The sequence below is a fragment of the Paroedura picta genome, unplaced genomic scaffold (genome assembly GCF_049243985.1).
Source record: "Paroedura picta isolate Pp20150507F unplaced genomic scaffold, Ppicta_v3.0 Ppicta_v3_sca25, whole genome shotgun sequence".
Taxonomy (NCBI): domain Eukaryota; kingdom Metazoa; phylum Chordata; class Lepidosauria; order Squamata; family Gekkonidae; genus Paroedura; species Paroedura picta.
In genome coordinates this window covers 532,752-553,207 of record NW_027518622.1, presented here as the reverse complement: position 1 = coordinate 553,207, position 20,456 = coordinate 532,752, and the positions used below count along the sequence as shown (strand labels likewise).

Here is a 20,456-nt window from a genome sequence, read left to right as displayed (position 1 = left end):
ATCTGCTGCTTTTGTAGGATCAAACTACATATTTGTTGGGTTCTCACAAAGTATTTTGCATAACAGCTTGTCTGGCTGGCTTAAATTCAAGACCCTTTTTATGTAGCAGAAGTCTTTCAATTTCAAACAGAATCCAGTGTTTTACTTTATCAGTGTTTTTTATTAGAAAAAAGAATAAGGATGTGAAAATAACAAGCAGTCAAACTGGGCATGGATTCATAACATAGTTTTTAGATGATATGATTTTTATGCATCCATCTTGCTGCAAATATTAATTTGAACCTGAGTTTTTAAATCCTTGATTTAGTTTTTAACTATTCAGTCCAGCGCCTGCTGGAAGTAAGTCATGTTGATTGAAGTAGGACTTAATCCCAAATCGTATATACAGAGAATTCATAAAATTTAAGAATAAAACCTATCTTAAGTATTTTTAGAAGCCGTAACATGATAACTGAAGCAAAAATATATGCAAATATATTTTAGATAATTAAAAAAAATACTTCTCACTTGTGAAACTGCCTACTGAATTGGGTGGGATAGAAATCAAAATGTATTTACAAAATGTAATCTTGTTATGCTATTGCAGACTCTTTAAACCAGGGGTAGTCAAACTGCGGCCCTCCAGATGTCTATGGACTACAATTCCCAGGAGCCCCCTGGGAATTGTAGTCCATGGACATCTGGAGGGCCGCAGTTTGACTACCCCTGCTTTAAACGGTCCTTATCTAATTGGATGGTAGTATCCCTTCAATATCTTCTCCTGAAAACGAGTATAGAAGTAGTATGTACTGCAGTCCATGACTGTGAGATGAACGTTTTTTTTTAAATCTTAGGGACATCTAGGGACAGAATAGCTTGAAGAGTTCCTTCCCGCATCTTAAGTTTATGCTTAAAGTATAGGTAGTGAAGTATTTGTTCTTTCTATAAACACTACTTTCAGTGTTCTTTCTAACCAGCAAAACCTCTAACTTCCAGATAAGTCCCATCTTACTAGACTTAAGTGGCTTTTTGTTTTGTTTTTCCATGCAGGTACAGCTCATTAATCACCATCAGTGTGGATCTGAAGAAGAGTTAATTACCTCTTTTTGAGTATGTTTAACTTCAGATACACACCACATAGCAGCTTTCCCCGTTAGGTTCTTAGAAGGTAGTTACTATATTACTTTATAGTCTCATTTTGCGACTATGATAGTTATAACCAGTGACCAAATATATTCTTTATATTTTGAACTCTGCATGCCAGTCAATTTGTTGAAAACCTCCTGGAGGTCTTTTGCATGCCAGTACTTCAAGATGTATGTACTGTATAAATTATGGAGGTAACTATGTTAAAGAAACAATTGAAAACATGTTTGTGTACAGGAGGGTAGGTATACACATACACACTTTAATACCTGCATACCCTCATTATTGCTGCTTGCTGAATTGGTTAATTTAATAAACTAGGTTGGTAATTCTAATCTAATGAAATTATTCCAAATAAAACTGAAATATTAAAAAGGTTCATAAATACTTTCTGCCTTTCTGTGTCATAAAGTTGCTTTTGGTCTGTTCTTTTAAATAAACAGTCCATTGAGATTTTTGCCTACCAAATAGAGATAGATTATTTTATAACCACTTTAAATGAAAGAGACCTAATTTGAGCAACAGGTTATGCAGTGTCTGTTTAGTCAAGTATTTATTGTGTGTTTATATAGGGCTGGAAAAAAGAAAGGATTTTGGCTGAGTATCCTGATGGCAAGATGATAATGGTACTTCCTGATGATCCAAAGTATGCACTGAGAAAGGTAGTTAGAACTTCTAAAACAATATATTCTATTATTGGTTATGCATTCCAGAAATTAGATGTCTCTAACTAGTGCAGGGGCATTGTTGGTAGGTCATTTTAATTCCAGGAGTGCATCCTAGGTTAAACCTATAGCTTGGTCAACATAAGCAAGCTGCAATCAGAAAGATCAGTTAGTGGTAATGTCTTTTTGGTGTGGTTGACTCTGGCTCGGTTAACAGGGAGATAAGTACTGTGATTCCCTAGAATGGCCTGGTTTTGAGTCTGTGCACTGAGAAAGAAGGACTCAATTGTCCCTGTGTTATTGCTCTGCATTTAGGCATCATGCTCCTGACAGGCTAGCTCTGAGTTAGTTCTTTCAGTATTTTCTAAAAAGCTATAATGAAACTTTGGTGATGAGCACAAAAGTCAAAATCTCTAATTAGTTAGTAATTGATTTTTCCCCCATATCTGTTTTACAAATTGCTTTATGGTTTAAGCCAAAGTGAAATACCTGTTCAATTCGGCTGTTAAGTGTACATGATTACTGAAGTAAAAACGTGCACATTTTTATTCTAAATTCATTCTTAAATTCATATGTGATCTGCATATAGCTGCACATAGATCCTTAACCAATATAGCACTTTTTGAAAAGCATTTCAATACTAATTCTACTTTTCTGAAGTATAAATCTGCTTGTTTTCTTTTTCTTTTTGGCAGGTTGATGAGATAAGAGAGATGGTAGATAATGATCTTGGATTTCAGCAAGCTCCTCTTACATGTTCCAGAGCAAAGACACTTTTATTTATTTCAAATGATAAAAAAGTAGCTGGCTGTTTAATTGCAGAACATATCCAGTGGGTAAGCAGGGCATTGTCCATAACAACTGTTATGTTGATCTTTTCCCTTTCTGTGCACTGAGAAGTTCTTGTAGTACTTGGCAGTTTTCAGTTCCTACTGTAAAGAGCAGAATGGTGATGATTTGCAAATGGCCACCTTCTGTGTCCGTAGCAGTCTCTAATTCTGTGTTGCTATCTGTTGACTAAGAATGTTCCTGACCATTGTTTGAATCAGGAGGCTGAAATCCTTTGTACAGCAGGCCTAGTTTCATAAGGAATGAAACAAGGTCTGCTGTACAAAGGATTTCAGCCTCCTGATTCAAACAATGGTCAGAAACATTCTTAGTGTTAGTGAAGTTTGGACTACAACTTTTCAATTTTCTGCTTACAACAGCCTTCTAGGGCAGTGGTCCCCAACCTTTTTATCACTGGGGACCAGTCAACGCTTGACAATTTTTTGAGGCCCCGGGGGGGGGGGGAGTAGTCTTTTGCCGAGGGACGCCGCCACCTGAGCCCCTGCTCCACTTGCTTTCCCACCGGCACCCATGACTTCTTGATGCTTGCTGGGGGGCACTGCCAACAGCAGCTGCGCAGTGCCATGCTGAGGGGGAGCCCCAGCTATGGCGGCTGCTGGAGAGCACCAAAGATGAGCCGGCGGCAGAGTGGCAGGGCAGCCCCCGAGGCAGTAGCCGGGGAGGAGGACAAGGAGAAATCACAGCCCAGTACCAACTCATCCACGGATCAGTACTGGTCTCCGTACTGGAAGTTGGGGACCACTGTTCCAGAAGGAAGTGATTTGCATCAGGCACCCGGCTGTTGTAACAGATTGTAGGGGGCAGGTTCCTTTAACCTGAAAAATCTGAAATGGAGTCTAAATGAACTTGAGAACTATACTAGCTATATAGATGACAAGCATATTTTAGCTAAAAAATAGCTGGTAGAGGACACAGTCTAATTTTTAGAAGACTGTATTACATAAAACTGATGCAGATTTGTTTCTCCAAGATCTTGGCAACAGATTAGGAGGTTCCAATTCAGTTACAGGCATAAAAACTTCCAATTTCTGCTTCTGTACCTGCTAAGTGTGGTAATAAAATGTGATGAAAAAGGAAAGTGAAGTATTCTAGAAGGAAAATAGTGCCAGGGGAAAACTTGATAGGACTATATAATTATAACACATAAGTTTGTCTTACACAACCAGCTTTAGATTGTTTTGCTATGCTATGCTAAAACTAGATTTCTTCCCCAAGGGTTATAGAGTTATAGAAGAAAAGATTCCAGAAGTTGGTTCTGAAAATGAGAAGGTCATCTTTGAAGGGCAGAAAGCCTGGTGCTGCTCAAAGTCTCCTGAGCCTGCTATATGTGGCATTAGTCGCATCTGGGTGTTTAGCTTGATGCGAAGGAAGAAAATAGCTTCTCGGATGTTAGAATGCCTTAGGTAAGCAAATCTGCAGTATTGTCATGGTCTGTGTTTACTCTAAGCTGCATGTGTTCTCTCAGTGCATAATGTTTATATAATATTTTAGGGTTTTCAAAGTGTTCTGTGTATTAAAACTCACCAGAAAAGATAAGATGTAGAAACTTTTTCAGTGTTGATGTAACTGTTAGAAGACAACTTGTTTCATTATGGCTATAGGAGTCCTCTTAGCAAGACAACTTGTTTCATTATGGCTATAGGAGTCCTCTTAGCAAAGGTATATTATTAAGAAGTTGTGGGCTCACTATTTGTTGGTTGCATGGTCTAAGGAGAGTGGGCAAGCAAAGAGAAACTGTGGACTAATACTGATATTTAAGAGGTATTAAATTAACTTTTTACAGAAGTATTTGTATAGATAGTACCTTCTTACTGTAAATTTTTATCAACAATATGGATACTTCCTACAATTTCCCCTGCAACTTCATAATTTTTTTTTTGTATCTTTAAACAGGAGTAACTTTATTTATGGTTCATATTTGAGTAAAGAAGAAATCGCTTTTTCTGATCCTACTCCTGATGGGAAACTCTTTGCAACACAGTATTGTGGTACTAGCCAATTCCTGGTATATAATTTTCTCAGTGGACAACAACCTGCTTGAAGTGTAAAAGCTTTACAGCAATCTGTAATGAGAAACTCTTTTCAGTTGATTACCTGGCTGCAGATTTTGACCACGGGAATGGGACACTTATCAGCAGCAAACTCAGGAAAAGTAACAACCATAAGGTTGTACTTTGTATTTTATTAAAACTGTAAACATTACAAAACTAGGATACTTTTTAAAAGATATTTTTGTAAACATTTTATGTATTACCTAGTTTAGTCATGTTTACATGAAGGAGAATTGTTCATAGTGGACTGTCAACTAGTGCAAGAGCTGTGGTCACCTTAAAGTATATTTTGAAGTTCACAATGCAGCGATCTACCAAGGTAGTGAATGTTGCTCCTGGGAACAGATTATGTATATGACAGTGAAAGCATCAAATGTTTAAGAAGGGCTTGTACTTTTATAAAGGCATTCTTCGGCAAGATACTATTTTAAGTTTCAATAATTATTTTGAACTTTGCTGTTCAGAAAGAGCTATTGTAATCTTACTAAAAAAATCGGATCTGTGATTTCAGCAACAGCACCCTGGGTATGGATCTTCATTAGTGGACTTCATTTTGATAAGTTTAAACTGAAACTCTCCACTTTCAGAGGGAGCATATATGTTGAAAAACTATTGTGGCCTTTCTTGACCTGTATATAATGTAGATGAAATAAACTATTTGATAACCTTTAAATGATGTACTAATACTCAATGCATTTAAGCATTTCCTTTGATATGGTTGAATATTAAAAGTTGATTGAAATACTAATCTGATTCTTATAGCAAAGTGATGATTTTGGGTGATTCAAATACACTAGTACCACTGAAAACATTTACTATGTAAGATGGACCTTGCTGGACAAGATTAAAATACAAAGAGCACACACTAATAATACCACTGCTGCAATTTTTTGTATCTTCTGTGTGTGTATGTATATATTGGTTACCTGAATTGTTAATTTTGCAAATTAGCAGTGAGCCACCTTGGCACTTTCTGCAAATGCTGTGCTTGTTGGCAAATGAGGCGTCACAATTTCATTTTGAGTTGAGGTGGGGGAGAGGTCTTCAGTCTTGAATGTTAGAGTGCTATAGGAAAATGGAACAAACTACTTATCTTCTCAAAGTTACTTGTGGCTGAAAAGATGTGCAATGTACCTAAACAGGATTGTTTGGTTGGTTTTGGTAGAAGACACAGCAGTGAAATGTTGATTTCACTTGTTTGTTTAGAGAAGGAAAATCCATTTTTCCCTCATACAGAAGAAATGAAATATGGCCTTCTTCCTTCATTTCTGCACAAGTTTCTTCCTCTGGGAACTTGCATAAGGAAAAGGAGAATGTCTTGTTCTTTTTTCCTGCAGTATTGTAGAGTTTCTGTCCTGTACAGAGGGGGTTGTCAAGCCCCGGGCCACGGCCCGCTGGCAGGCCGCAAAAGCCTCGGCGGCGGGCCACCGGCAGCCGCGCCTCACTCTCCCTGCCCTCCCCCTGCCACAGCGAGAAGCTTGCCAGGCAGAAGTGGCCGATTCGCTCCCGGCCCGGTTAGCTTCTCGCTGGCATAGCGCTTGAGAGGGGAATGAGAGCGGGAAGGGGAGGGGGCTGGCTGGCTGGCAAGCAGGGAGGGGGTGTGAGTGAGCGAGGAGTTGCCAGGAGCTTGGCTAGGCATTGCGTGCCCTTCTCGCCCGCACCATTCTTGCTCTCTGCGCTCTGCTTCGCCTGGGCTCCGGGAGCTGCTGCTGCTGCCACCGAGAGAAGAGCCTGTGTTGTGTCCTGGCCCCGCTGCTCATCGCTGTGCGGGTTTGGAACTCACACCCAGCCAGAAAACACCCGCCGAGCCAGGCTGCCCTCCTCCCGTGGGCTAGCTGCAGGGGGGGCAGGGAGAGCGAGGCACGGCTGCCGGCACGCCTGCAGGTGAAAAGGCACCTGCCATATTCGAGCCGTGCAGAAAGAAGCAGGACAGGGTCTTGGTCCCGGAGCGGAGCCCACGGTGCACCTCCCTCTTGCAGGAGGAGGGCAGCCCGGCCTGGTGGGTGTTTCCTGGCTGAGTGCGAGTTCCAAACCTGCACAGCGATCGGCATTGTAGACGTGGTTTTTGAATGTGGGCCAACCTCCCCTTTGCCCCTAGGAGATGGTAACGTACCTCCCTGTATCACAGTTCCAGGTGTGAGTGCCTTGGGCTGACGATATCTCCCATGTGAGAGAATACTAGTTTACTCTGCATATTGTGGAGGGGAGGGTGGCAGATTCAAAGCCTGATTTGAGACTGGCAGCCTTGTATGTCTAGGAGGGCCCAGTCAGATATGCCTTCACCATGACCTCAGCTAAGTCTTCCTCAAGAACTAGTCTGGTCTGCCTAATAGCACCCACCTCCCAGGTCACCCTCAAGGACCAGTAGTGGCCTTGGGCAACTGTGTTCCTCGGAAGCAGACTACTGAAGCAGATGTTCTTCCTCTACCACCCCTTCTAACCCGCCCATCTCTTCTACACAATTGGCCCCCATGACCTTTAAGGTTGCCTACATCTGCCACACACACCCCCCCCTCCCAAACAATGAGCAGCCTTAGTTTACTGTTTTGCCCGAGCAGTAATATCAGGGCTCTCTCAGCCTTACCTACATCACAGGTGTCTGTTGTGGGGAGAGGAAAGGGAAGGCAAACATAAGCCTAATTTCTCCAAATTTCTTTTAAGGTTCCATATGGCTTAGAACATTGCATTACCTGTTTTCTTTCCCCCACTGGGTCAGGGATTCACTGACTTTTGCACCTAGATGTCTGGAGAGTCTTGCTGTTTTACCTTAAGAGGATTCTGGAATACTGCAATGAAAACACAGTTTTTTGTTTTGTTTTGTGGGACTCCATAGAAAGAAGGTTCTCAAATGCTTTCTCAGTGGATTGTTTCTTTCTGACGTTATGCTGGAATCTTACTGGTCAATGACCATATCGATAAGGTGTGTGTGAGTGTGCCATTAGACAGTGCTATGAGTTGGGTTAGAGTGCCCCCTAAATATTCAGGTTCATTCCTGCAGCTTCCTTTGCAGCTTTCCTTGATGAAGTACCAATAATTGACATTTGCCAAGTTGCAACTTTGTGTTCAATATCAACAACCTCAGATATGCAGATGATACCACTCTAATGGCAGAAAGCGAAGAGGAACTAAAGAGCCTCTTGATGCGGGTGAAGGAGGAGAGTGCAAAAGTTGGCTTGAAACTCAACATCAAAAAAACTAAGATCATGGCATCCGGCCCTCTCAATTCCTGGCAAATAGATGGGGAAGAAATGGAGGTAGTGAAATATTTTATTTTCCTGGGCTCCAAGATCACTGCAGATGGGGACTGCAGCAAAGAAATTAAAAGACGCTTGCTCCTGGGGAGGAAAGCTATGGCAAATCTAGACAGCATCCTAAAAAGCAGAGACATCACCCTGCAAAAGTGCATCTAGTAATAGAATCATAGATTCATAGAGGGGCCATACAGGCCAGCTAGTCCAACCCCCTGCTCAACGCAGGATCAGCCCTAAGCATCCTAAAGCATCCAAGAAAAGTATGTATCCAACCTTTGCTTGAAGACTGCCAGTGAGGGGGAGTTCACCACCTCCTTAGGCAGCCTATTCCACTGCTGAACTACTCTGACTGTGAAATTTCTCCCCCTGATATCTAGCCTATATCGTTGTACTTGTAGTTTAAACCCATTACTGCGTGTCCTCTCCTCTGCAGCCAACAGAAACAGCATCCTGCCCTCCTCCAAGTGACAACCTTTCAAATACTTAAAGAGGGCTATCATGTCCCCTCTCAACCTCCTTTTCTCCAGGCTGAACATTCCCAAGTCCCTCAACCTATCTTCATAGGGCTTGGTCCCTTGGCCCCAGATCATCTTCGTCACTCTCCTCTGTACCCTGGTCAAGGCTATGGTATTCCCAGTTGCAATGTATGGCTGTGAAAGCTGGACCATAAGGAAGGCCGAGCGTCAAAGAATTAAGGCTTTTGAACTCTGGTGCTGGAGAAGACTCTTGCGAGTCCCTTGGACTGCAAGGCGAACAAACCGGTCAGTCCTAGAGGAGATCAGCCCTGCCTGCTCCTTAGAAGGCCAGATCCTGAAGATGAAACTCAAATACTTTGGCCACCTCATGAGAAGGAAGGACTCCCTGGAGAAGAGCCTAATGCTGGGAGCGATTGAGGGCAAAAGATGAAGGGGGTGACAGAATGAGGTGGCTGGATGGAGTCACTGAAGCAGTAGGTGCAAACTTAAATGGGCTCCGGGGAATGGTAGAGGACAGGAAGGCCTGGAGGATCATTGTCCATGGGGTCGCGATGGGTCGGACACGACTTCGCACCTAAAAACAACAACAACTTTGTGTTCAGCTGATACTTTTGTGTGTTGTTATGACTTGGACCTGCAAGCTAGTTGTGAAGCTCAGGTGGGAAAAGCTATTCTGCACTCGCTCTTCAAATGAACAGAACATGTCCCACTGCCAGATGAGTAACTTCCTAGAATCCCCATGTGGGAATTCACATGGTTGCAGATTGTCCATATTCATAATTGATAAGTAGCAGCATCATATGACAAAGCTCAGTTGATGCACTAAAACATACCGAATGGGCCGTTGGAATGAAAAACTTACTTGATTTGGAATCAATTTCCCCCTTCATCCCCCCCCCTTTCTTTTTAATGGGCTGAAATTTAGGATAACTCTGTACTGTAGCAGAAGCATTTAAAGCCACAAGTAAAAAATGGTTAGCATAACATAATTAGAGTGAAAAAAATGGTATTTTTCAGTGATGTATATAGGCTTGATACAGAACAATACTTTATACCTCCTTAAAAAACAGAACAGACTCTTAAATGGTAATACGATAACATTCATTGGATTTAATGAAAGACATTATAAACATACTATAGCCACAACTGCAGACATCTTCAGTTCAAACAATAAAATGTGAGGTAGACTGACTAGTGAAGCTAAATTCACCAAGTTTTGGTTAAGAGAATTTTTACATTAAGGACTGCTTAAAACCTGAAGCACTTCTTATATGAAGAGCATCCACTGCTGGAAAAAATGCATCATAGAGGAAGGCTGCACATGTATTTGATATGCATACATACTCAGGGAAGCTGCAGCCAGTGATGCCTGGAACAAAGCAGTTTGTACGCCTTCCCTGGAGAGAATGGTTTTGTCTGCAAGAAGATGGTCAAGTGTGAAGCAGCCGAAGAAAGCAACATTAAACCTCTTTTCAGAGGTCACAAAAAGCAAAAGCATAAGTTACAGACATACGAGTTGTTTGATTCTAATTATAGATTACATTCAGTATTAACCTGTGACCTCGTCAACAAGCCTACAGGTAAAATAATGCTGGCCTCTTTAATACATTCATGTCATTGCCTTGTTTGCAAGACCTTTAACCAAAATAATAAAAAGATACCGATTTGGTATCACATTCTGTCCGGTCTCTTATCATGTTAGTGAACAGCATTGTTATAGCACATGGACCCTTCTGAGTTTGTTGAGACTTTACCAATAGAGGCTTCATTTGATAATCACACAAAAGTCATCTTTGCCTCAGTGATATTTATTTCGAATTGTTCTTTTCTGACATAGAAGGCAGATGTATCTAAGGTTTTTTCACACAATCATATAAGAAGTAATAGTAAATAGTGGAACTCCTGGCTGAAAATGCACATTCCTACATAAATCCATGAACAGGAAGTATACTCGTGGAAACCTGCCAAGTAACTTTTTTCATTGAAAGTGTGAACACCTGAAGTTGCAGAGGTTAGAGTTTAGGACTATGATTTGGGAAATCCAGGTTCAAATATCACTTTCCCATGGAAGTTTGCTGGGTGATCTTGAGCTAGTCTTATATATTCAGCCTAACCTAACTCGTGGGGGCAAGGAGAGAATGAGCTAACCCATTTTAGATGCCTACTAGAGAGAACCGAAGTAAATAAATACCAAATCAAACGCTTGGTCCATTTAGCTCAGTGCTATCTACTCTGACTGCATGTCGTGTCCAGGATCTCAGAAAGAATAATTTCCCAGCAGTTGCTACTTAAAACATTTTTAACAAGAGATGTCTGCAGTTGAACCTGAGGGATCCTGTTTATAAAACTTGTACTTGCCCACTGAGTTTTGGAATAAAAATGTGAGCATGCTCACAAAATGGCCCATCAAGTAAAGGGTAAGGACTGAGTGAAGGAATTGTGCAGCTTACACCAATGCTTGTGATACCCCTGCCATCACATATTTACAAAGAATTAGGTGTATTACATTTTTCTATGTACAGAAAATAGTGCTTGCTCAAAAGCATTCACTTCAGGGAAGATGTGCAAACCGTCTGCTACGAAGTTAGTCCCCCGAACCCCTGATTGTGTGAAAAGGATCTTAGTTTAGTATATAGCCTATCACTATTTTTGTACCTTTTGGCCAAGGGTCTATAAGTCTCAGCACCGGAAATTTTAAGAACTTAGTGCAAACATCAAATATACAAGATTCTGAAAGTTTTATATTTGCAATAAAATGGCAACTCTTTGGAAATGTTCACAGATTTAAATCATGTTAAGCAAATATTCAGTTCAACCAACATAATTAGCAAAAACAAAACAAAACCACCCTAGTTATCCCTACAACTCCCAGGTATTCATCAAGCATCTTGTAGACTGCCAAATGAACACCCAGGCTTTATAACTCCTCTAGTTGTAGCTCTTACATAGCTTCTACCAAATACAAATTAAAATTCTTTAAAGCAGCTGTCCCCAACCCCAGGTCCTGGGACCAGGACCGGGCCGTGGCTCCTCCTCATCCTCCTCCCCGGCTGGTGCATCAGGGGCTGCCCTGCCACTCTACTGCTGGCTCACCTTTGGTGCTCTCTGGTGGCTGCCATAGCTGGGGCCCCCCCTCGGCGTGGAACTGCACAGCCAGTGGGTGGCGGGAAGTCAGTGGAGCAGGGGTTCAGGTGGTGATGGTGACGTCCCTTGGCAAAAGACTACACCCCCCCCCCCAGGCCTCAGTAAAATTGTCAAGTGTTGACCGGTCCCCAGTGATAAAAAGGTTTGAGACCACTGCTTTAAAGCATAAGGCAGATTCTTTATGGGTACCAAAAAACCCTAAATAACCTACACTAAACAATTGTTCATTTGAAATATGCTACATTTACAGCATTATACTTAAGATATAATAAAACCAACAGGTATGAAAACCATTATTTTCCTTTTCAACTTCAATATATTATGTTTTTCATTATTTGTAAACAGCTCTTTCAGAAAGTAAAAAAGTTGCATGATTAACACTTTGTTCTAAAATGTAGTTTTGGCAGGTGCTTCTTAAGTCGCAGGTATACAGTTTCTGTAGAGATCATAATAAATGCAATGTACTGGATGAAGAACTACTTTCACAAAACAACTTCCACACTTAATATCTGGAGAGGAAAAAAAGTGGTATGTACGGTGTGAGGAAGAACTAGTAATAAGGTATAGGATAACAATAAGAGAAGCCAGAACGATCTGATTAATAGCAGGTGGTGGGTTGCAAGTGAACACCATCTAAATATTAACTGCAGTATGAAGACCCAATTGTATCTAAACAATTTCAACTGAGCATATTTTTGCACCAAATATTGGTACAAATGAACAAACAGCATTACATGGCTTTTGATTTTTGGTGCAAAGAAGTTCCTTCTGGAACAGTTCAATGCTTGTTTAAGCTACATAACACTAAAATCACCTCTGAACCAGGCTATAAAGCATGGATCATACCCCCACCCCTGCAAAACAGAGCCAGGAACAGGCAGGATTTGTCTACAAACCTAAAGGAAGCCCCAGGTTTGCAGGAAAAAATCAAAAATCTAAAAAGCAAGCGTGGGGATTAGAATTTTTCAAAAATTAGAAAATCACCTCTATCTTTAAGAAAATTGCCTACTAAGCCTAGTTTCTGAGATCTCACTGATCACTTTGAGAGTTACTAGGCAACCATAATGAGAAGTGATGGTTCAGGTCAACCTCAACCAAATGCCTGGTGGAGGAACTCCTTTTTGCAAGCCCTGCAGAACTGTTCAAGTTCCATTAGGGCTCTGATCTCCTCTGGGAGCTTGTTCCACCAGATGGAGGCCAGGCTGGAGAAAGCTCTGGCCCTGGTTGAGGTAAGCTAGCTTCCCTGGGGCCAGGGATCACCAGGAAGTTGGAGGTGGTAGAGCGCAAGGTTCTTTGAGGGGTGTGGGCAGAGAGGCGATCCCTCAAGTACACTGGGTCCAGACTGCGTATGGCCTTAAAGATGATACCCAAAACCTTAAGTCTGATCCGGAATTCAACCGGAAGCCAGTGCAGCTGCTGGAGGATGGGATGAATGTAAGACTGCTGAGGTGTTACTGTGAGGATCCTGGCAACTGCGTTCTGGACCAGTTGCAGTTTCCAGATCAAAGATAAGGGCGCACCTGCATACAGCGAGTTGCAGAAGTCCAGTCTAGAGGGGACCATCGCATGGATCACTGGGCTAGGTGTTCCAGGGCCAAGGAAGGCGCTAATGGTTTGGTTTTGTGAAGATGGTAAAATGCCAGCTGCGCTACCATCTTGATCTGAGCCTCCATTGAGAGGGAAGCATCAGGAATCACACCCAGGATCCTGGCAAAGTAGGCTGCACTCCATCCAGGTTGGATAGGTGCACTTCCTCACTTGGACCCTTCCTGCCCAGCCACAGGACCTCTGTCTTTGAAGGGTTGAGTTTCAGACGACTCTGCTTCAGACAACTTGACGACTCAGTGGAGTAAAATTTGCATTTTACCAACCTCACTACCATCTCATAGTCTCTTAACTGCATTCTATAAGATGTTCTCATAACTTCATCATGAGCCTTCCTCCAGACTCAATCTAGTCGTCTCAGTTCCCGTTTCTTCTTATGAAGCTCCTTGGTGTACCAAGGGACCTGCTTGAGACAGGGACAGAGAAGACATCTGGGAGCTATCTTGTCGATGGCAGCCAGCATTCTGTTGTGCCAGTTGCTGACAGACCATTTAGAGAAGTGTTGGGAAGCATCGGGTCTCGCATAGCATTCAGGAATCCAATTGGATCCATAAGTATCCACAGGCAAACTAAAATCTGCTCTGCGCCCAACTGAGGAGGGGGTGGTAGCCTTAGCTGGGCCTTCAGGGCATAGTGGTCTGACCATGGCACGGCCTCAGCTGAAACCAGATCCACATTCAAACCTGCACTGAAAATGACATTCAGGGTGTGGCCTGCTTGGACCAACAACAAATTGCGAGAGCCCTAGTGTCGCCATGGCTGACACCAAGTCCAGCCCATTTCCAGAGGGTGGCAGCTCTGCATGGATGTTAAAATCCTCCAGAATTAAGATAGAGAACTGTAGTATCCAGGCCACTACCTCCTCTAGTTTCAGGTTGTAATGCGACAAAACAGGACAAACACTGAACGGGCTAATACATTTGCAAGCCACTGTAAATTTATGTTGGTGGTGGTGGCTGAAAGATGAGAAAACCAGAAATATATTGAGACCAGTAAACTGCATGCAGAGGTGCAGTTCCTACATTCAAATAGACTGAATCTAAGTATTTCAAAAGGCCAACTTTTCCTGGTATATAAAACACTTCATAAAGCAAGGGTTTTTCAGGGATGTCCATTAACTGTCATTGCTTGGGGCTTGATTTGGACTATTCTACAGTCTATTTTTTCCTTCATGGAACAGCAATACCTCAGTGAAATTTCAAAACAACATTATCTCCTCTGAGAATCAGAATGCTGGTGCAAACGAAAGGCACCCAACTGCAAACAGTATTCAGGCAATTTGGTGTGTAAAACAAACTAGAAGATTGATTACTTTAAGACATCTCCGCTAGTATGAGGGACTGGAATGGTTTTGGTGAAGCTCAAATACACTGAGAAGACTGTATATTTAAGCTAAGATACTTTTAGAAACTGGTATCTTCTTGGTGCTTAGTTTGTTGTTGAATCCAATTTCATACATGTTGCAAAAGGGGAAGAAAACAATCTTTTGTTGAGGAGAGGTTAAACAAAGTGGTTAAACAACCCCCTCCCTCCAAATGTGGACTATCTGAATCTGTTAATTCAGGCCGATAATTGAAACACAAGTGGGTGAAACAAACATTTTTCAACAAACCTGCATGATGCCTACCATACATTCATTAATTTGTTCAGGCTTATGTAGTAAACTTGTTAAACTTCTGTGGAAATTTTGCTAAAACAAGTGTCAATATATATAAAATTACAAACCTTAAGCTAACACTGAACAGAAAGGGAACAAAGATTACATTTTCTAACACAAATATCTACGTTTGTCATTTCAAACCCCTGAGTTACACCGTACCAAAAGTACAGAATTGAAGAGAAATGAACAACATTCCTCAGCATATTATCTTCAAATAATTCCACATTCTCAGTGTGAATTTCATGTAACACATTAAAACTGGCTGATGCTAAAAGTCATTTTTATCCTGTTGAGCATAGTACAAAGAGACCGGGAGAGCTCGTCATCCACCAAAATATTGTTCACCACACCATGAGTCACAGCATGTATGCCTCTGTGTTAGCTTCTGTAACAGTGCCCCGTTAATTCAAGGAATTAACTTGAATCAACATGTTCTTTCAATCACAAAAGAACAGAAAAACATGTAAAGATGGGACTCGAATTTTGGGAAATCCTTAGAGTAGTGAAGATAAATATTGGTTGCACATTGCTCCACAATGATTGTACTTTAAAAGAAAGAAGGAAAATGACACAATATAACTCATCATGCTCTCTTCTTTTCCTTCTTTGTTGTTTTGTTTGTTTATATATGGCGTCCAGTAAGAAAATAGAGTGGCTTATCGTCACTGCTGTTAGCCGTTTGAAATTCATCTCTAAGGCGAAACTGCCATTCATCTTCCAGCTCTAACCGGACTATTGTTTGACGCAAAGAGCTCCTGTCTTGGCAAATTACACACAGGGTTGCACCTTAGGTTAAAGAACAAAACACAAAAGTTTAGAATACCATAGGTCTTTCAAACTGTTAATTTGCTGAAATCTTGGCCTTTTGCATATTAAAAGTAACCCATACTGAGTTAAGGTAGAGCTCAGCTTAGCACTACTACAATATGCTATTGCTCCTGAAAATAGGATCTGCTCTAGCACGGACTACTTTGTCTAGCACTGAACGTTGGTTTCTATATTCTCCTTATTCTTGTATTAATACAGGAACAGATGTAAGTACCTGGAAAAGGCATAAATCATCTGCTAGCATTAAAAAGAGCAAGATAATCTATAACAGTGCACGAGGCTGCAGTAATTAACTGCTAGTAAACGGTCTACCATAATAGACTGTGATGCAATGACATCTTGACTATGTATATGGAAAATTTCTGTGCTGCTTTTCTGGGGAAGCTTACAAAATAATCATAAAAGTTATTAAAACTCAGCATGAGCATAAAGCAACAGAAATATAAGTAAGTTTTCTATTTCTAGTGGCAACCATTCAGGTGCTAAAGAGAGGTAATATTGTACCTAACATGAAAAAAAAGGTTTGAATGTTTCAAAGCTACATAGTGCCTGGATCCCTTTCTTTCAATGGAGACACACTTTTCCTTTCATCAGAAGAAAGCGTCTCTTCTAACAAAATGAATCTGCAGGATCCAACACATTTTTCACTAATATTACCTATCCTGTATTTACAACAGGAATCCTAAACCTGAATCTTGAAATGAAAAAAAATCTTAGCAATCACTAAGAGATATTCAATGCATTTACGTTTAAGTGATTCTGAGTGCATATAGAAAAGCAACGTGTACCGTGCTTAACTGCAACATCATATATCTGAGCGTCTGGGGCAGATATGAGGCTTCAACATACCACCAGCTCTTGGGCACTAGATACCATTATTCTAAAGGCACTTTGTGGATGTTGTTATTCTTATTAGTTTTTATATGTGCTGTCCATACTAGGCTAGTCTACCCTGTTAAAAAAACCAACATATCAAATGAAAACACAAAAGGCTGAGTACACAAACCACATTACCTTTCAAGAATTTGAACTTCTTAAGAAAGTCTGCGCCTACAAAGGAGTCACAAAGGTATAGGAGAAGTCCACTAAAAAACACCCCTTCGCAGTTGACATTAACAGAATGTGGCCGTGAACTGATGTAGCAGAGAGCTACCTAAACAAACAATAAGGGGGGAGGGGGAGAATAACCTTATTTAAATTGGAGATTTTGGTCTTTCTAACTTCAACAAAAACATTTAAGGTGCACAGCTGCAAATACTGTTCATAACGCCTTTTGTTCATAAAAATTTATACTAGTGAATTAATTAATTGTAGGAATCTAAATAATAATATGCATGTGACTTTTAAAAGTGAGGGAAAATTAATTATAACAATAGATACATTCAACAAAAGTAGTGCTAATAATACAATAATATAGAAGGCTGATATAGTAAATTCAGAGAAACCAGAAAGAATAAAACATATAACAATGCAGGGAAGTATCAATAAAACATGTTCACATAAAAATGATGAAAGAAAAATACAAAACTCAAGTCAAGTAAAAAAAAAAAAAAAGAACAGCATTCAAGTTATCAGCAATTTATAAATAGCCAAAACAGAATTACATAAAGATTGTAAAAGAAAAAACAAAGCAAAGTGGAAAATATGAAAAAGAAGGAATATTTAAAACAATGTCATGGATAGCTCATGCAGTAAATCCAGAAAAACCATAAAAATTGAATAAATGTTACAAGAGGTGAGAGAATCTATGGATGACTAATCAAAGTTTATACGAGTAATAAAAATAATTCTTCACAAACAGAAACTCATGTAAAATCAATATACATGGAATGAGGAGGGGAGAAGGGGAGGGGAGAAGAAGGAATCATGATTTGTAGCAATTCTAGATATGTACCTCTGGCCCAATGTTCAGGTAGCAATCGATAGCAAGGACAGGGCTCTTGAAGTTATGGATGGCCTTTGGGAAAAGCTTATACGTAGCATGTTGAAGGAACTTTTCTAGAAGGAACTGAGCAGGAGCTGCCAGAAGTGTGTGCTCACTGTCTGGAGCACAAACATACTGAAGAGGCATTATTGGAGTCAAGCTCTCGGACACCTACATAGAAAATGAGAAGTAAAGGTCTGAAATAGAGTAGAACCCAGAATTCAAATATTAGACAGGAACTGTCTCAATGGTCCCTATATTTAGGAGCTCAGAAACGTCTCACTGTAAACTTTCACTGAAGGCAGTAGGGTGTGAGTGAGAATGAAGGAGAAGAAGGCAGTTTTAAACTCCGAAAACATAACTGAACTGTATTATATTCAGTACCCAAACATCTTGTGTAATCAGGTTCCAACTCTTCCAGAAAAACGGCAGCCTGTCGACATACTACAATTGTTCAAACTGTCATTGTGTATTTCTCCCCTTTGGGTTAGATCCTTAGGGACTGGGCTCCCTTATGCTCCCTCTGTCTGTGCTGTTGCTGCTTCTCCTGATCCTGTGCATTAAAGGGAGGCCTATAAAAAGGTGGGAGCAAATCTATAAGGCTGTCCATACTGGAGTTGATAGTTATAGCTTGGGAAATAACCAGGCTTAGTGGTGGAGGACAGTTATCCAGTAAGTGACATTGCCATCACTTTATTATTGTGAATCCTGTCCAGGACTGTGTCTATCTGCTTGCTCAACAATGACTTCCCCTTGAAGGAGAAGTTTTCAACTCATACCTAGGGAGAGGGCCAAAGTCTGGAGACGAGTATAGCACTGAAAGATGATGGCTGAGACCATACTTCTGCTGCAGGCATCAGCAATGTGATGGGAGGTGAGGAGTTGCTCTTAAATCCAATCTAATTACTTCCAACTGGAAGGCTTTGCCTTGTTCATTGTCTTTGTTAGAAATATGACCAATATACTGGGATATGTATTCCCATAAATATACCTGAAATGGTTGTAATTGTATGCCAATAAAGGTATTCTGATTCTACCTGAAACTGTCCATAGCTTAAAAATTGGCAATACACAGGCTCATGGACCCAGAAGTATAAATCTTTCAAACCATGAAATCTAACTTTCAGCCCTATTTATCCAAAGGGTTTGAGTGGATCGCAGCCTTCTGCTTAGATTCAAAGACTTCTCTAAATAATGAATTTGCAGGTGGTTGATATAATAGAAATTCCATTCCTATCAACCTTCTTGGTGGAGGCCTGGCCAGAAGCTGATTTTGCCCAAACTGAAGTACATACGTCAAATATCCCCTTAACTCTGGGGTTTCTTGATGGCCCTGGAAGGGTTTCCTGAATGAGTGGGAGTTAGTGTTTTATATATTTTTTAATTTATTAAACATTTATCAGGTGGTATGACCATACGTGGTTGTGTTGCCCAATGATGGTCCTGAAGGCGGTGGGAAGGAGAGGGGCCTCAGGTGGGCAAGTACACAGTGATGCTACTCGACCATATTCTGCATGATCAAGCCACTACTGGGGTTTCTCGAAGCCAAACAGATGTTTGAGGGGTTTTCTCAGCAGTAAAACAGTTGAGAAAGGCTGTCTTCCAATCTGGATTGGCTGGCCTCTGGTGTTGAAGTGAACTCAACCTGTGCCCTGGCAGCAAAGCTGATGTTGAGAGCTCACCCAATATTGAGGATCAGTGTCAAGGCAGTGAGAGTGAGTGACATCAAGGAGACACTCAACTCTGAGCCAGTAACATTGACACTGACTGTGGCCATGTTACTGGAGATTTTGAAGGTTGGCATACAACTTTGTTGAAGTTGACTGCAGCTGGTTTAGAGATAGTGGATAATTTTGAAGTCTGGAAAGCTAATAGACACCCAATGCTTCAATTTCTTTCCCCACCTTTTCACTGGCAGCTTGGAGGCTGCTCTTTGAGGCTGGGCCAAAGAGGCCAGCAGAACAGTAGGGTGGACAATTGGCCCAGAGGCTATTGAGGCAGTTCTAGTCTGCTTTTGGGGGGAATGCTGCTTGAGCACCCCAAACGACTGCTCCCACAGGGCCCTCTCCTGCTTCAACTTGGGAGTGAAGAGATAACAGGCCTTACATACAGTTGTGTTATGGCCTTCCCCCCACACGGTAGGCATTTGTCATTATTGTCGTTTTGTGCCATTACTATGTCTCAGTTAATATGCATCTTTAAACAGCCATTTTTGAAGTAAATTCAATACTTGAAGGAAAAGAGAGAGACAACCTGATGTAAGTTGGTAGAAGCTATAGAGTGTCCTTTCTCCACGGCAACAGAAAAAGGACTGAGGAAAAAATGCCTCCCCTCATTACGTAATCATTGGGGTCGGAACAGAGCTTGAACCTCTCTGATGAGGAAAGAAGGAGCACTCTGCTTTGCTTTTCTAGAAGCTTGTAAAACTTCTCCACAGCAGATCTGCCTTCAGGCAGTCCCATGTGGGACTGCACAGAAGACATGAAGATGAACATAGTGTTGTGTGTTGAAGCAAAGTAAGCAAGCGTATAAATACAGTTCTGATCAAATTAGGTGGGGGAGCTGAGGTAATGATTTGGAATGGGATTGAAGAAGAGGCCTCTCATCTATCCTGATCTCAAATGAAAATTAATTTCTTCTTCCTTCCTAATGTATTCCAAACTTCAGTTGATCATAAAAATGTGGACAGTTCTATCTAGCCTTTTAATCACTGTCAAGTGCCTAGCAGCTTAAGCTGTTTGTTAATAATACTGACATAAATAATGGAACAATGTCCCACTAGTAAATAAAACACAGAGCTCTACAAAGTCTAATGTTACCATTGATTAAAAAGAAAACCAAGAAACTTGGTTTGTGAATACCATTCTTATACAAATTG

The 20,456-nt window shown here is 41.0% G+C and overlaps 2 protein-coding genes across 11 annotated transcripts in view; one reads left to right on the top strand and one right to left on the bottom strand.

Moving 5' to 3' along the window:
• Nucleotides 1–738: 738 nt before the first annotated feature.
• LOC143828399 (N-acetyltransferase ESCO1-like) lies at nt 739–5,438 on the top strand. The gene is made up of 5 exons (XM_077318827.1): nt 739–1,147; nt 1,698–1,787; nt 2,486–2,626; nt 3,855–4,042; nt 4,533–5,438. The coding sequence occupies exons 2-5, from the start codon at nt 1,743–1,745 to the stop codon at nt 4,678–4,680; spliced, it is 522 nt and encodes a 173-aa protein (XP_077174942.1). The 5' UTR covers nt 739–1,147; nt 1,698–1,742; the 3' UTR covers nt 4,681–5,438.
• A 4,069-nt stretch (nt 5,439–9,507) lies between these two features.
• LOC143828397 (GREB1-like protein) overlaps nt 9,508–20,456 on the bottom strand; it is a 167,011-nt gene continuing 156,062 nt past the window's right edge. For all 10 annotated transcript variants that reach the window (XM_077318816.1, XM_077318825.1, XM_077318815.1 and 7 more), the window contains 3 exons: nt 17,549–17,749; nt 16,669–16,807; nt 9,508–15,612 (listed from right to left, as the gene is read on the bottom strand). In XM_077318816.1, coding sequence (XP_077174931.1) covers nt 15,449–15,612; nt 16,669–16,807; nt 17,549–17,749 — 504 coding nt within the window. In that variant the 3' untranslated portion in view covers nt 9,508–15,448. The remainder of the gene's footprint in view (nt 15,613–16,668; nt 16,808–17,548; nt 17,750–20,456) is intronic.

Bases quoted from the DNA above. Each gene is read 5' to 3' on its own strand.
- LOC143828399 (XM_077318827.1), top strand. From the start codon at position 1,743: ATGATAATGGTACTTCCTGATGATCCAAAGTATGCACTGAGAAAG. The intron at 1,788-2,485 runs GTAGTTAGAACT...TCTTTTTGGCAG, and splicing joins CAAAGTATGCACTGAGAAAG to GTTGATGAGATAAGAGAGAT. The intron at 4,043-4,532 runs GTAAGCAAATCT...ATCTTTAAACAG, and splicing joins CGGATGTTAGAATGCCTTAG to GAGTAACTTTATTTATGGTT.